Genomic DNA, 17,089 nt, shown 5'->3' on the forward strand with positions numbered 1-17,089 from the left:
GCTTCAGAAATTGCTTGTCTAAGCCATCTACCGAGCGTACTCTTAGAAGCTTTTTCCCCTTTGCGGGAACCGGAGAATACCACAAAAAGAGCATTTGATTTTATGAACTCCTTGGTGACGGAAAGGAACTGTAACAAACATCTCCTCACATCCAGTGTATGGAAAGCTTCTTCTCCTGCATTAGCCGGAACTGAGGAAAATGTCGGTAAAATTATTTCTTGCGACCGATGGAAAGTTGAGGCCACTTTCGGTAGGAAGGCTGGATCCGTTTGAAGGATCACCCGGTCTGGAAAAACTCTAAGGAAGGGTTCCGTAATTGCTAGAGCTTGGAGCTCACTGACTCTCCTTGCTGATGTAATGGCAACTAAAAAAATAGTTTTGAGAACTAAATTTTTTAACGATGTACTCTGTAATGGTTCAAACGGAGCTCCCGTGAGACCTTGCAAAACAATAGATAAGTCCCAACAAGGGAAAACTTTAAGGGCTATAGGCCTATTTCGAGCAAGAGTCCTAAAAAAAAATCTAAAAATTAATGTTTCTCTGGATAGAGATCTTTCAAGATAAACAGAGAGCCGCTACCTGTGTTTTCAGGGTGCTGGCTGCTAGACCTTTCTCCATTCCTTCATGGAGAAATTCCAGAACTGAAATGGTACTCTTGATTTCGAAATTCTTGGAAGAACACCAAGAGTTAAATTTCTTCCATACTTTGAGGTAGATGGATCTAGTTACCTCTTTTCTACTTGATAGTAGAGTCTTAACCACTTTATCAGAAAGTCCTTTAGATTTTAGAAGGTCTTCTTCAGAAACCAAGCACTTAGATGTAACCTGCTTGCTTCCGGATGGCACACAGAGCCCTGTGTCAATAGATCCTTCCTGTATGGTAATCTCCAGGGAGGTTTTGTGGCCAGGTTCAAAAGTGTTGCAAACCAAGGCCTTTTTGGCCAAAAGGGAGTGATCAGGAGCAAGTTGGTGTTTTCCTCCCTGAACTTCCTTAGAACCAGAGGAATTAGTGGAAAAGGGGGAAAGGCGTAACACAGCCGGTAATTCCATGGGTGTGCTAGGGCGTCTATGCCCACTGCCTGATCCATTCTGTGAAGAGAAAAGAATTCCTGAACCTTTGTATTTTGCTGACTTGCAAACAGGTCCACTTGAGGATGTCCCCACTCCTCCGATATCATATCGAACACCTCCTGGTTCAGACTCCATTCTGCTTCCACCACTCTTCTTCTGCTTAGCAGATCTGCTAACAGATTTTGTGATCCCTTCAGATGGACTGCCGATAGGGAGGCCACATTTATTTCTGCCCATGACAGAAGTTGATTGGCTAAATCCATGAGACCTTTGCTCCTGGTTCCCCCTTGCTTGAGCACATAGATTACTGCTGTCGTATTGTCTGACAGAATCTGTACATGATGTCCCTTGACCTCTTGTTGAAAAGCGAGGAGACCCAAATGAATGGCTTTCATTTCTCGCCAGTTTGATGATTTTTTTGCCTCTATCTTTAACCACGTGCCTTGTGCGGTTTGACCCTTCAGATGGGCTCCCCAACCCCAGGAGCTTGCGTCGGTTGTTGGATGCTTGTCCAGGGGAAAGACCCATGGGAGACCTCTCGTTAGATTGGGAGAGTCCCTCCACCACCATAGTGCTCGTTTCACTTTCGCAGATAGTTTGAAATGTTTTTCGAGCGGCACCTGGTGTGACCAGACCTGTAAAATGTTTTTCTGGAGAGGTCTGGAGTGTAGTCTTGCCCACTGGACTGCTGGAATTGTAGCCGTGAGAAGGCCCAAAACTGACATAGCTGTTCTGACTGAGACTGAAAGGTTCACATGTATCTGACCCACTGCTGAAACGATCTTCTCTATCTTTTCCTGAGGCAGGAACACTTTTTGCACCACCGAGTTTAGGGTATAACCCAGAAACCTCATCTCCTGAGAAGGATCTAGATGCGATTTTTCTAGATTCAAAATCCAACCTAGACTTTTGAGATGAGTCTGTGACGTTTGAAGGTTCGTCACAACCTGATCCCTGGAATCTGCAAAAAATAATAGGTCGTCCAGATATGGCACGACCGAGATCCCTCTCAGTTTCAGGGGTTCCAGGGCTTCCGCCATAATTTTCGTGAAAATTCTGGGGGAAGATGATAGGCCGAATGGTAGGGCTCTGAATTGGAGATGCCAGACTGATGTTCCCAGATTGATGGCCAGGCGAAGAAATTTTTGGGAAGCTGGTGCTATCGGCACATGTAGATAGGCATCCCTTAGATCCAGGGATGCCATTAAGCAGCCTGGAGACAACAGTTTTGTGATGGAATAAATTGTGTCCATGCGGAAGTGTTTGTACCGTATTGATCTGTTTAGGATCTTTAGATTCAGAATCAACCGGTATTTGCCTGAAGGTTTTTTCACTAGAAATATATGGGAATAAAACCCCCGACCCTCCTGTTGTTTCGGGACCTGGACAATGACTTCTTGTTGAATCAGATCCTGTAAAAGGTTCATCATGGCAGAAGCTTTTTCCTGATCTTTTGGGAGGGCTGTAAGGTAAAACCTGCTTGGCGGACATTCCGAGAATTCCAGTCTGTAACCTTGTGAAATGATGTTCGTTACGAAAGGACTTGTGGATATTTGACTCCACTGAGGGAGAAAGGATGACAATCTTCCCCCTACTGGAGTAGTTTTGTCATTTGTCTTTAGGGGTTTGATCTGGGGGAGATCTAAAGAGAACTCCGCCTCTTCCCCTACCCTTTTGAGGAACCCAGCGTTTCTTGTTGTTATCTTCTCTATTTTTGTAGGGTTGTTGAACAGCACGAAAATTCTTTTTAAACGTTTGCTTCTTCTTGGCGGGGAAAGCCTTCTTTTTATCGGCCGTTCTATCCAAGACTGTTTCCAGGTCTGGACCAAAAAGAAAATCCCCTGAAAAAGGAATGCCACAAAGTTTAATCTTTGAGGCTGTATCCCCTGACCACGTCTTTAGCCAGACTGCACGCCTAGCTGAATTGACGAGTGCTGAGGATCTGGCTGCCATTTTAATTGATTCAGCTGATGCATCAGCCATGTACTTAATTGCATTAAGAATTAGAGGGAAAGACTCTAAAAGGTCTTTCCTATGGGTACCCGCTTCAATGTGGCCCTTTAGCTTCTCTACCCAGCATTTCAGGTTTCTTGCTACCACCGTGGAAGCCATGGCTGGTTTGAGGCTGGCAGATGCAGAATCCCAAGCTTTTTTCAGGAGAGCATCTGCTCTTTTGTCCATCGCATCTTTCAAGACCCCCATGTCTTCAAAGGCCAGATCTGTCCTTCTAGAAACCTGTGAAAAAGGCAGCATCCACTCTGGGTTTCTTATTCCAAACTTCAGATTCTTTATTTTCAAAGGGGAACCTTCTCTTAAGAGATTTGGGTAGGAAGGGACCTTTTTCCGGATCTTTCCATTCTTTCTTAATTGTGTCTGATAACACTTTATGAACTGGAAAAACTCTGTGTTTGGAATCATCCATACCCTGGTACATTTTATCATGGACTGATAATTGTACTCTTTCCTCCTGAATATCCAGGGTAGTGTAGATTGCACTTAACAGTTCATCCACGTCCTCCAGGGATAATTTATATTTAGAGGTTCTGCCTGCATCCTCTTCTTCCTCTTCCTCAGAGTCTTTAAGAGAGGGAAGAGTACTTGTCCCTTCATCCCCAGAGTCCACCACTACTGGCCTGGAGGTGGAAGCTTGTGGGCTTGCTGGTGGTTGCTGGGGCTCAGTATGGACCGAACTTTGTACTAGCATAGATTTAACTGAACTGAGTGAGTCCGAAAGTTCCCTGACTGACGAAAATAATTCTTTAATTTGTTGAGAAGATTCCTCTTCAACCAGTTCCCTAATACATGATCTACACATGGCTTTCTGCCAAGAGTCTCTCAGAGGATTTTTACAGGAAGGACATTTCCTTTGGCTTGGTGGATTTACTGGTTTAGTTTTACTAGCAGTTTTCTCCTGAAACGAGAAATTAAACTGATTTTAATCAAAGCTCTATTAGCTAAGCAAGAAGAAACCACCACCGTGCTGATACCACCACCAGAGTGAAATGTCCCCTTTAAGAGAAAAAACATAGCAACCACCAATATTACTGCTAGATGGCCCAGCACAAGCTTCCATCAGAGCAGAGCAGGCTCCCATAGGGAGGAAACAACATTACACAAAATAAGCCCATAAGGATCAGAATAAAGGCACCATTGTACCCCTCTTACCTGGGCCTGACCGGTGCCAACGGCGCCTGCATCCGCCATCGCTGTAACTCTTTCCTCCATCGCAGAGAGACAGCTGTAGAGAAATTGCTGGGGTTTTTAAATTTCCCGGGCTCCGCGTCATCAACAGGAGCCGGAAACGGAAGCGCCGGTCAGAGAACCCGCCCTCTAGTCCCTGCGTTCCAGGCGCAAGGAGCCACAGGCGCCACGCCTCCACAGGAAACTCTGCGTCGCCGGAGTGACGTCATCCGCCAGACCGGGACCGACATGCGGGACGTGTTTCTTGACAAGAAACGGCACCCGCCCGACCACCAGGGCCAAAACCCGCGGACCCCGGGCACCAGACGCCGCATCTCCTATGGATCCCAAAGCTCCCGTGAGCAGGCGAGACCAGAGGACTCCGGAGCATCCCCCCTTAAAGGTACAGTGGGGGAGCTGGGATGGTACAACACACATAAACAAAATACTGAGGGAAAGCCTGTCTCCAGCCTTGGAGAGAAACGCAGCTCCCTGGCTCCAACCTGATGCTTCCACCATGGCGGAGGAAACACAATAACTGAAGCCATGGTGGAAGAGGAGGGATTTAAAGCCTGTGGGTGTTTCCTACAGAAGAGGCGGAGCTGCGCTCTCCAAGGTTGTCCTGAAAGGCGATTTGAGAAAATAATAATTTTAACTTGTAAAACAAGTTTGAAAAATAGGCCCGGCCTTAAAGCGGTTAAATCCGATTTTTTTGATTTTGATTTAAAATTGATTATTTCGATTTTTTTTTATAAAATGCTTTTGGAGTAAAAATCTATCTAAAGCAGGGTTCGACAAACCCCGGGCACCAGATCGCATTTGTGACTAGAATTAGCAACCTGAGGCGGCACAGCTGGGGTATCCTGTCTCCGTGCCCACTTAAACATTATATATATTATTTATTCTAACACCCTAGAGAATGAAATGGCGGTCGTTGCAATACTTTGTCACACCGTATTTGCCCAGCGGTCTTACAAGCGCACTTTTTACAGTTTTTTAATTAAAAAAAATAAGACAACAGTAAAGTTGGCCCAATTTTTTATATTGTGAAAGATAATGTTACGCCGAGTAAATTAATACCAAACATGTCACGCTTCAAAATTGCGTCCGCTCGTGGAATGGTGACAAACTACAGGTTGCATGTTTTGAGTTACAGAGGAGATCTAGGGCTAGAAATATTGCTCTCGCTCTACCAATCGCGGCGATACCTCACATGTGTGGTTTTAACATCACTTTCATACGCCGGCGCTACTCACGTATGCGTTTGCTTCTGCACGCAAGCTCAGCGAGACGGGGCGCGTCCTGGCTCCTAACTTTTTTTAGCTGGCTCCTAAATTTCAAGCAAATTTGTCAAGCCCTGATCTAAAGATAGTTTTCTGTTTAAGATACATTAATAATTTTGTTTATTCAGCATGATTAGATATGTAACATGGGGGTGTATATTCTGCAATATTTACATTTTTGGTAAACTCATTCAATGAATCCAAGCCGAGATAGCATACACTGCATTGATGCATTCACACAATTTCACAGTAACCATGAGATAAATCAAAGTTCAGGAATATTCCTTTATCACATTGTTTTGCAAATCTATGTACACTACAAACTGTATGATTGATTCAGTTCTAAAATTGCCGTTTTACTAACCTGACAGCTTATTCTAAATAGGAAACCTTAATTTTGTTTGCAAATATTAAACATTCTAACTAGCAGCAAAAAAGTCCTTACATTTAAAGAGCACCTGTCATTTTAGATCCATCATGGCAGCGCCTGTTAACAGGCATCCACTCACCTGCTGCCGCCACATTCCTCACCTTGTTGTGTCACTGCCGCATCACCATCCGTCCTATTAAAGTGAATGGGAGTGTCGAGGAGCCAATAGCGGGTCAGAGGAGGGGCAGCTGTGGGACAGAGACGACAGTTGCTCTTTAAACATTATGATTTAAATCAAGCTATTTTATTAGCGATTTAAATTGTGATTTAAATGGACTTGATTTAAATAAAAATCGACCCTGGTTGCAATCCTCCTCTTTTCAGGTACTCCACCTGTGGTCCTGGCTCCCCCCAACCCCACTCATGCATTCTCGCTCCCAAGCCTTGCTGTGTGTCAATCATTCAAATATCGGCTTTTTCAGCCAGCTATTCCCTACACCAGGGGTCTCCAAACTTTTTCAAACAAAGGGCCAGTCTACTGTTCTTCAGACTTTAGTTGGGCCGGATTGTGGCCAGCAGGGGTAGAAAATTTGCCGAGCCCAGCATCAGTGAGAATAAATATGGCTTTGGGGTTGGTGGTCAGTAGGAGGAGTAGTGCCCCATTATTGGTATTAGTAGGAGGTATAGTATCCCATCGTTGGTATCAGTGGAAAACAGAGCCCCATTGTTGGTGTCAGTGGGAGGAATAGTGCACCAAGGGCCGAATAAAGGCTAGCAAAAGGGCCACATCTGGCCCTCGGGCTGCAGTTTGGAGACCCCTGCCCTACACCATAAGAATGATCATAGCAGCTGTTCCGCTGCTTGATCGTTCTTACGGGCGGCGAGAGGAGACGTCCTCTGGCTTTTTACACTGGAGTCAACAGAAAAGCAGAAAGACAGGCGCCACTTAGTTAAAACTGTATCACTTTAATGTTAAAAAGCATCAAAGCACTCACTTAATGGTTACTGTAAGAGGGCATACGAGAGTCCAATCGACAGTCAGTCTCCGCCAGTATAAGTGATCCCAAGAGCTGTAGACAATAGCTGTGCTGAGCGGGGCCGGTTTTCTTTCCAAATTGGATGACTTCCGGGTATCGCTACATCTGCCAGGAGGAGGGCTGGAACGCAACGTAAGGCGGAGTGACGTCAGGACCAGGATGCAACGCGTTTCAACGTGAGCGCAGTGAGGTGATAAGCGCAGGGATCCTTATCACCTCACTGTGCTCGCATTGAAACGCATTGCATTCTGGTCCTGACACCACTCCGCAAAGTCGGTCCGACTTTGAAAATGCTGCCTGTACTACTTTGATCTTTCTTTAGCCCATTGAATATCATTGAAGTCGGAACGCCGTCTTGCATGATCCGACTTTGGCATGCAACTTGTGCTCTGCTGATCTTGAGGGGGGAACTTCACGCCAAATTTTAAATAAAAACCCGGCATGGGTTTCCCCTCCAAGAGCATACCAGGCCCTTAAAAGGGAACCCCTACGCCGAAAAAACAGCGTGGGGGTACCCCCAAAATACATACCAGACCCTTACCCGAACATGCAGCCCGGCCAGTCAGGAAAGTGGGTGGGGACGAGAGAGCGCCCCCTCCTGAACCGTACCAGGCTGCATGCCCTCAACATGGGGGGGGGGGTGCTTTGGACAAGGGCCTCTTCCTGACAACCCTGACCATTGGTTGCTGGGTCGGCAGGCGGGGGGGGGCTTAACAGAATCGGGGAACCCCCTTTAATAAGGGGGCCCACAAATCCCGGCACCCCACCCTATGTGAATGAGTATAGGGTACATCGTACCCCTACCCATTCACCTTGGGGGGAACAAAAAAACACATTACACAGGTTTTTAAAGTCATTAGGCAGCTCCGGGGGTCTTTTTCCGACTCTCCGCTCTCTTCTCCCGCTCTCCGGTGCCTTCTGCCGGGCTCCTCCGCCATCTTCTTCCAGCTCTTTTACTAGCGTTCGCCGGTCTTCTCCGTCGTCGTCTTTTCTTCCGATGTTGGCACAACGCTCTCTCCTGCTGTAATGCCGCGTGTGCAACGATTTATATAGGCATGGTGCGTGGCCACCGGGTGATGTCACCCGGTGACCCTGCCCCCTCATGACGTCACAGTCCCAGGGCACGAAGGGAGGGGTCACCGCGTGACATCATGCCTATATAAATCGTTGTGCACCGCGCACACAGCGTTACAGTGGGAGAGAGCGTTGTGTAAACATCGGAAGAAAAGAAGAGGGAAAACGACGCTTGAGAAGGCCGGGCAAACGCTAGTAAAAGAGCTGGAAGAAGATAGCGGAGGAGCCCGGCAGAAGGCATCGGAGAGCGGGAGAAGAAAGCGGAGAGTCGGAAGAAGACCCCTGATGTTGGAAGAAGACCCCCAGAGCTGCCTAACACATGACTTTAACCACTTCCCGACGGCCGTACGACTATTGACGGCCGCGGGGTGGTTCTACTTCTCTGAGCCGCCGTCAATTGACGGCAGCTCATTTCCGCGCTCCCGAGCGCGCGGCGGGGAACTTCTGTTCTGGCCGTGTCCCTTGGACACAGCCAATAACAGATCGCGGTAAATAGCCAATCAGAGCGGCTATTTACAGCGCGATCTTTCCGGCCAATGAGGGATGATCTCAAATGTAAACATATGAGATCATCTCTCATTGCCGTCTCTCCCTCCTCACACAGACAGCGCGTGTGAGGAGAGAGAGATACTGTGAGTGAAAGAAAACCGTTACAAAGTTTTACAAATCACTGCCCAGTGTTCAATCAGTCCCACCAGTGCTATCAGTGCCACCAGTGCTACCAGTGCCACCAGTGCCCATCTGTGCAATCTGTGCCCACCTGTGCCATCTGTGCCCACCTGTGCCATCTGTGCCCACCTGTGCCATCTGTGCCCACCTGTGCACACCTGTGATCACTGCCGCCTCAGTGCATATCAGTGCCCACCTGTACCACCAGTGCCCACCTATGATCATTGGCCACCTGTGATCAGTGCCGCCTCAGCGCACATCAGTGCCCACCTGTGCCACCAGTGCCCACCTGTGATCAGTGCCCACCTGTGATCAGTGCCCAACTGCCGCCTCAGTGCCCAACTGCCGCCTCAGTGCCCAACTGCCGCCTCAGTGCACATCAGTGCGTATCAGTGCCCACCTGTGATCAGTGCCCACCTGTGATCAGTGCCCACCTGTGATCAGTGCCCACCTGTGATCAGTGCTGCCTCAGTGCCCACCTGTGCCACCAGTACCACCTGTGCCACCAGTACCCACCTGCCGCCTCAGTGCACATCCGTGCGCATCAGTGCCCACCAGTACCACCTGTACCACCAGTGCCCACCTGTGCCCACCAGTGATCAGTGCCCACCTGTCGCCAGCAACAATGTCAAAACGCCTCTTCTCCCTCCAGCAGGCATATACAATTATTGCTGCAACTGACGAGAGCAACGGGGAGCTCTCGTCTTCCGATTCCCAGCTGGATTCCGATTCGGACGTAGTCTATGAACCAGTCTACAGCAGTGGAACAGCGACAGGCTCAGAGGGGGAAGATGGTCAGCCCGCCAAAAGAAGGCGTTCTGGTGAGGAGGCAGTGGCATCCACCAGCACCGTCATGCCATCCACCAGCACCGTCATGCCATCCACCAGCACCATCATGCCATCCACCAGCACCGTCATGCCATCCACCAGCACCGTCATGCCATCCCCAAATACAGAAGCGCCATCCACCAGCACCGAAGTGCAATCCACAAATACTGAAGTGCCATCCACCAGTACCGCAGTACCTCGGCAACAAAGGCCAAGGACCCATGCAAGCCTTCCCTATGCCCTTCATTACCCCCTGTGGCTTCCTTCAAATTCCGGAGAAGCCAACATTCCCCCTTTTACTGCCCAGCCAGGAGTCCAGGTGGACACAGAAAATTTTTCCCCAATTAATTTTTTTGATTTATTTTTAAACTGAGGAACTGCTTTCTAGCATTGTGGCCCAGTGCAACTTATATGCCCAACAGTTTATCGCCAACAATCCCACATCGTCCTATGCCCGTCCCTTCCATTGGAGAGACCTAACAGTGGAGGAGTTCAGAATTTTTTTAGGCCTCACCTTTTGTATGGGACTCAACCCAAAAAATGAGAAGCATTCATTTTGGTCCAAACGCCCCATTTATCATATGCCAATCTTTTCGGCAACAATGCCCAGAACCCGATATTTCATGATAATGCGGTTCCTCCACTTCAACGACAACACCCAGTGCCTTCCCCGAAACCACCCAAATTTTGACAGGCTTTTCAAAATTCGCCCCTTATTAAATTATTTTTCTGAATTATTCCCCCAAATATATACCCCGGAACAACACATTTGTGTAGACGAGTCCCTCGTAAAATTTTGTGGCCGACTGAAAATAAAGCAGTTCATTCCAAGCAAAAGAGCCCGCTATGGGGTGAAGGTTTACAAGCTATGTGAACGAGCCACAGGGTACTTGTATTCCTTCTTGGTCTATGAAGGGAAGGACACCCAGCTGAATCCCCCCGATTGCCCAGACTACTTGGGAACAAGTGGAAAAGTGGTTTGGCAACTTATCACCCCCCTCCTGGATAAAGGATACCACCTGTACGTGGATAATTTTTATACGTCTCTTCCCCTGTTCCACAACCTTCATCGGAAGCAGACCCCGGCTTGTGGCACGGCAAGAAAGAACCGGAAAGGCTTTCCTCAAGGCCTTGTAAATAAGAAGCTGAGGAAAGGGGAATCGGCGAGTCTGCGCAACAAGGAGGTTCTAGCAGTGAAGTGGAGGGACAGAAGAGACGTATACATGCTGTCCTCCATCCACAACGATTCCTTTATAGAAACCCGCAGAAGGCGTGGCACCACCATCCAAAAGCCAACATGTATCCGGGACTACAATTTATTCATGGGGGGGGTCGATTTTAACGACCAAATGTTGGAACCATATCTGGCCACAAGACGCACGTACCATTGGTACAAGAAAGTAGCCATTTATTTTTTTCAATTGGCCGTCTACAATTCTTATATCATTTATCGTAAATCCACCCAAAACTCCCTACCCTTCCTTGGCTACCAGGAGGAAATTACCACTTCCCTGATATTCCCGAACGACCTGCCCCAAAACATTCGATTAGATGTACTAAGTAGACTCTGCGAACGACATTTCCCAGATAAGGTCCCTCCCACAGCATCAGGCCGACGAGCTCAAAAAAGATGCAAGGTGTGTTCCAGTGATGGAGTCAGACGAGACTCAGCTTACTATTGTGCCGAATGTCCTTCCCAACCCGGCCTCTGTATAACTGAGTGTTTTCGACGTTACCATACCAAACTAAATTATTAATCCTCCGTTCCTGCCTTTACTCACCTATACACCCCTTATGCCACTGCCTGCCCTGTAACTGACCCCGGGTTGTTTTTCGACCACGATTCTGCCTAACGATTTTGTAATACCTCTGCCCGATCTGGAAATGACCCCGGCTTGTTTTTTGACCACGATTCTGCCTAACGATTCTGTACTGCCTCTGCCTGATATGGAACTGACCTCGGACTGTTTGACCATGTTTTTGCCTGCCTCATGGACTGATCTTGTACCCTGCTACTGGACTAGTGGGAACACAGGGGTCTCACATATGTGAGGGGCGCCAGAAAAGTTTTTCTGGATGATTAGGGTCTGGTTGCCCGGAGGCTTCAAAGAGATTTGGGTGGGAGAAGCCTCTACCCCTGTCCCCATTCTGTCCTGAACGAGGCCCTCCTTCTGCCTGCTGCCTGTAGGACCTATGCCATCATGCCTCTGCCTGTTGCATGAACTGACCACCTGCAGTATCCCTGCCTGGACGTTGCTGACCAAGTCCCTGCCTGCTGCCTGGACCAGTGCTATCCTGATGTGTAGAACTGCGCTACTATTACCACAGGTAATCTTTTGTTTTTTACACTTTGCTCAGCATAATGTATTTTGGGATGCAATTCTTGGTATGTGCATGCTATGTGTCTCTGGAACACCTCACGGTGTTCCTTGCATGTTGGATCTCTATATGTGGTCAGGCTGTGTAGAAGTCTCACACATGGGGTATCATTTTACTCAGGAGGAGTAGCAGAATGTATTTTGGGGTGTCATTTTTGCTATGTAAATGCTACGTGTTGGAAATATCTTATCAATGGACAACTTTGTGTAAAAAATATGCGATTTCATTTTTTTTTCCACATATTCCAAAAAATTCTGGAAAAAAATGAACCGTTCAAAAGACTCATTATGCCTCATAGATTATACGTTGGGGTGTTAGCTTTCCAAAATGGGGTCATTTTGTGGGTAATTCCATTGTCCTGGTGTTCCAGGGCCTTCTAAATTGTAATAGGTTGTCAACTAGTTAGATGTGCAATTTATGCTCCTAAAACCCCTGATGGCGCTCCCTGCAGGTTGGGCATCGGTATGTGGCCAGGCAGTGGAAAAGTCTCACACATGGGGTATCGTTTTACTCAGAAGGAGTAGCAGAATGTATTTTGGGGTGTCATTTGTGGTATGCACATGCCATGTGAGAGAAATAAGCTATTACAATGACACTTTTGAGAAATTTTTTAAATAAAAAATAAAAATCTTAATTTTGCAAAGTGTTTTGGGAAAAAATTACAACTTCAAATAACTCACCATGCCTCTTACTAAATACCTTGGGATGTCTACTTTCCAAAAAGGGGTTATTTGTACTTTCCTGGCTTGTTAGGGTCTCAAGAAATGAGATAGGCCTTCAAAACATCAGGTGTGATCAGATGTGATAATTTATTATGATTTGCACTATAGCTTGTAGACTCTAAAACTTTCACACAGACCAAATAATTTCCAAAAAATTTGGGTTATTTTTATCAAAGACATGTAGCAGTATAAATTGTGGCCAAAATTTATGAAGAAAAATTAATATTTTGCAAAATTTTATCACAGAAACTAAGAAAAAAACATTTTTTTTCTAAATTTTCGGTCTTTTTTCATTAATAGCGCAAAAAATAAAAAACCCAGAGGTGATCAAATACCACCAAAAGAAAGCTCTATTTGTGGGAAAAAAAGGACAAAAAAAATCATTTGGGTACAGTGTTGCATGACTGAGTAATTGTCATTCAAAGTGTGAGAGCCCTGAAAGCTGAAAATTGGTCTGGTCAGGAGAGTGTTTAAGTGCCCAGTATGGAAGTGGTTAAAAACTTGTGTAGTGTGTTTTTTTTCCTTGACACTTTTTTCCCCCCCAAGTGAATAGGTAGGGGTACATTGTACCCCATACCCATTCACATAGGGTGGTGGGCCAGGATCTGGGGGCCTCCTTATTAAAGGGGGTTCCCAGATTTACGATAAGCCCTCTGCCCGCAGACCCCGAACCGCAACCGAAGGCCAGGAAGAGGCCCTTGTCCTTGATCAGTCAGGTCCCCGTTCATTGAAGTCGGCTGTGTCTCCGACTTTAAGTCGCAGGGCAAAGTCGGATCCAAAGTCCGTGTCAAATGGCTGTCGTGTCAAATGCAGTGTCAAGAATTGTGGCACTTGCATATTTATGTGGTATACAAAGAAGTCAGTAGTTGGTATTGACGGTACGGTCCACCAGTGTAAGCAATTTATCAATTGTGGGACGGACTTTGTCGTGTATGGCATCATTTGACCTTGCGGCCGTCTCTATGTAGGTTGCACGTCTCGCCCCATGAGAGTGCGTATTGGTGAGCACAAGTGTGACATTAAAACCAGAGTTAAATATCCAGTCCCTAGGCATTTTCAAGAAGCACACCAAGGCGATCCATCTGGCATGAGGGTATTTGGAATTTAATCTATTGGAGCAGATTTAGACAGGGGTAGGAGAAACCAGAGGCTCTGTAAACGAGAGGCCTACTGGATTTTCACTCTTGGGAGTCTCACCCCTGGAGGGCTCAACGAAGACCCTGAAATTCATAAAATTAGATAAAAACAGTCCAAACTAGCAATAAATAAAATTAGTCTAATTAGTTAGTTTTTCGGTAGGTTCTCAGAAACGCATCCGACTTCAATGAACGGGGATCCGACTTGGATTCCCGCCAATACCAGGCACTGTGTTTGGTATGAATTGTCAATTAAAAAAAAAAAAACACACACACACTAGACAGGTCTTTGACCGCTTAAGCCCCGAACCATTTTGCTGGTTAAAGACCAGACCATTTTTTGCGAATTGGCACTGCGTCGCTTTAACTGACAATTGCACGGCCGTGCAACGTGGCTACCAAACAAAATTGACGTCCTTTTTTTCCCCCACAAATAGAGCTTTCTTTTGGTGACATTTGATCACCTCTGCGATTTTTATTTTTAGTTTAGGCCGATACGTATTCTTCTACATATTTTTGGTAAAAAAAAAAAAAAATGCAATAAGCGTTTATTGATCAGTTTGCGCAAACGTTATAGCTTCTGCAATTTAGAGAGTTTAATGGCATTTTTTAGTAATAATTTTATTTTTTTTACTAGTTATTGTGGCGATCGGCATTTTTTATTGCGACTGCGACATTATGGTGGACACTATTTTGGGACCATTCATTTTTACAGCGATCAGTGCTATGAAAATGCACCGATTACTGTAAAAATTACACTGGCAGTGAAGGGGTTAACCACTACTTGGCGCTGTAGGGGTTACGTGTTCCCTACGAAGTGATTCTTACTGTTAGTGACGTGTCACAGGTAGCCACACCCCCTGATGACCATTCCCGATCACGGGGGAATGGTCATCAGTGACAGTGTCACTAGGCAGAATAAGGGAATGCCTTGTTTACAAAGGCATTCCCCTGTTCTGCTTTTGCCGACGGCAATCGCCGGACCTGCGGCCGCACTCGAGGCGCGCGCTGGGAGGCAGATTCAAATGGACGTACCTGTACGCCAATCTGCCTGCCCGTGCCATTCTGTGGACATAAATAGGCGTGCGGTGGTCGGCAAGTGGTTAAAGTAATTTATTGGGCAGCTCCGGGGGTCTTCTTCAGACTTCGGGGGTCTCTTTCGTCTTCTCCGCTCTCTCCGGCCTCTTCTCCCACTCTCCGGTGCCTTCTGCTAGGCTCCTCTGCTATCTTCTGCTAGCTTTTTTACTAGTGGTGGCCCGGTCTTCTCCGTCTTCTTCCGATGTTGACACAACACTCTATCCCGCTGTAATTCCGTGGGAATGCGGCCTGGTACTGTTCAGGAGGGGATGGGGGGGGGGCGATCGCTCGTCCCCACCCACTTTCCTGACCGGACGGGCTGCGTGCTTGGATAAGGGTCTGATTTTCCGTCGTAGGGGGGTTTCCCTTAAAATCCATACCAGACCCAAGGGCCTGGTATGCTCTTGGAGGGGGAACCCATGCCGTTTTTTTTTTTTTAATTTGGCGTGGAGTTCCTCCTCAAAATCAAAGCACAAGTCGCATGCCGGAGCCAAGATCATTAGGTGAAAAAAAAAGAAAGCCAATGCAGCCACCACATCTAATGATTGGTAGGCTGCAATATATTACATTTTTGGCTTTGTGTTTAATACCATTTTAACAGCACTCGATGCAGGACACAAGTAATGACAACAGGCCTTCAGACGCACATGTATTCTCTAATACTGCTGTGACAATGAGGGTTCATATACAAGGGAGAATTTAAAAGGCTTTTTTATATATATGCCAGGCGGATTTTCTGGGCGAAAGAGCTGCATGCAGCCTGCCATACAGGTGAAGGACTGTATGTCAGGGGTTTTAATCTAGCAGCCCTCCAGCTGTTGCACAACTAGAAGTCCCATCATGCCTCTGCCTGTGGGAGTTATTTTTGAAACGGTCAGCCTTGGGACTTGTAGTTTCCAAACAGCTGGAGGGCCACGAGTTTTAGACCCCTGCTGTATGTAGTACACATATGGTGGGTTGCATCAACATTTAACCACACATGAGCGCCCAACGTGTTTTCCAAATGTTAATGTTTCTAAAAATAAGTCAAGACATGCATGTGCAGTTTAACACAAACATCAGCATTTACAATAGCATACAGCCATTCACTTGTATGGCAGGCAGTGCATGGTGCTCCTTAGGCGTGGGAAATAGCCAGGAATTAAGCTTGCCTGCTTCTCAGTCATACTTCTGTCTGTCCATCCCTGACACACTGTCAACCCTTGGCCCACCCACAAGGCGAGTCTGGTGCCATCACTGAGCACCCTGTCTGATATCGATGTCATTATAGCCAAAGTCAGAGGCTGCTACAGAGAGAATTAGGAAATGTCATGCTGGCTCTAATGTGGCACTCACCACTGCTGACCGGCTTATGTATGCCCATGATCCTGTTCATCCTCTCCTCAGAGTTAATCATCAGCTTCCTCCGCCGGATCTCCGCCCTTCGCTGGGACACTGACATCTTCTCTGAAGCCGAGTCTTCGCTTCTGTCTGGACCTTCCATATCGTTACTAGTGCCTAAAACCACCTCTCCACCCTGGGTGATCATCTCTACACAATGAGCTTCTCTGTCAGCTTGGTGACGGCTCACTGTGATGACATCACTATCCGCGCCCGTCTGCCGCCTCCACCTTGTGCTTGGCAATTACGTATAGGAAGGGAACCGGAGAAAAATATTAGCTGCGTCATATGTAATGAAACATCGCTCTTCCCTCTATTCGGTGTCTCCACTCCTCTTAAACTTCACTGAACCAGTCTCTCAAAGTGTGACTGTCATACTGTGCATTAGTACTAAAAGCTAGGCCAATGTGATGGCACCCTCCCAGGGGGTTTGTCCTTGACAGACTCTGCTTACAGAAGTGTGCTAGATAATGCTGGGAGTCATTAAAGCGGATGTGCCACGGGAAAAATATATTAAAAGCCAGCAGCTACAAATACTGCAGCTGCTGACTTTTAATATAAGGACACTTACCTGTCCTGGAGTCCAGCGGCGATGGCAGCAGATGACGAGCCGATCGCTCGTCACCCTGCTGCTCCCCCCTCCATCCTCGGTGAGGGAACCAGGAAGTGAAGCACTCCGGCTTCACTGCCCGGTTCCCTACGGCGCATGCGCGAGTCGCGCTGCGCCCGCCGATTGGCTCCCGCTGTGTGCTGGGAGCCGAGTGTTCCCAGCATACAACGGGGGACGGACGGGAAGGAAGGAAAAAACCCGTCCTTTGCCCGTATCGTAGGGCCGGAAGTGGGTGCAGATACCTGTCTGTAGACAGGTATCTGCACCCCCCTC

General features: G+C 47.2%; 1 protein-coding gene across 1 annotated transcript in view; it reads right to left on the bottom strand.

Moving 5' to 3' along the window:
- CAMLG (calcium modulating ligand) overlaps positions 1–16,557 on the bottom strand; it is an 86,299-nt gene extending 69,742 nt beyond the window's left edge. Inside the window, exon 1 of the mRNA XM_040344769.1 lies at positions 16,162–16,557. Coding sequence (XP_040200703.1) covers positions 16,162–16,354 — 193 coding nt within the window. The 5' untranslated portion in view covers positions 16,355–16,557. The remainder of the gene's footprint in view (positions 1–16,161) is intronic.
- Between the last annotated feature and the right edge of the window lie 532 nt (positions 16,558–17,089).

The sequence above is a fragment of the Rana temporaria genome, chromosome 3 (genome assembly GCF_905171775.1).
Source record: "Rana temporaria chromosome 3, aRanTem1.1, whole genome shotgun sequence".
NCBI classification, from domain to species: domain Eukaryota; kingdom Metazoa; phylum Chordata; class Amphibia; order Anura; family Ranidae; genus Rana; species Rana temporaria.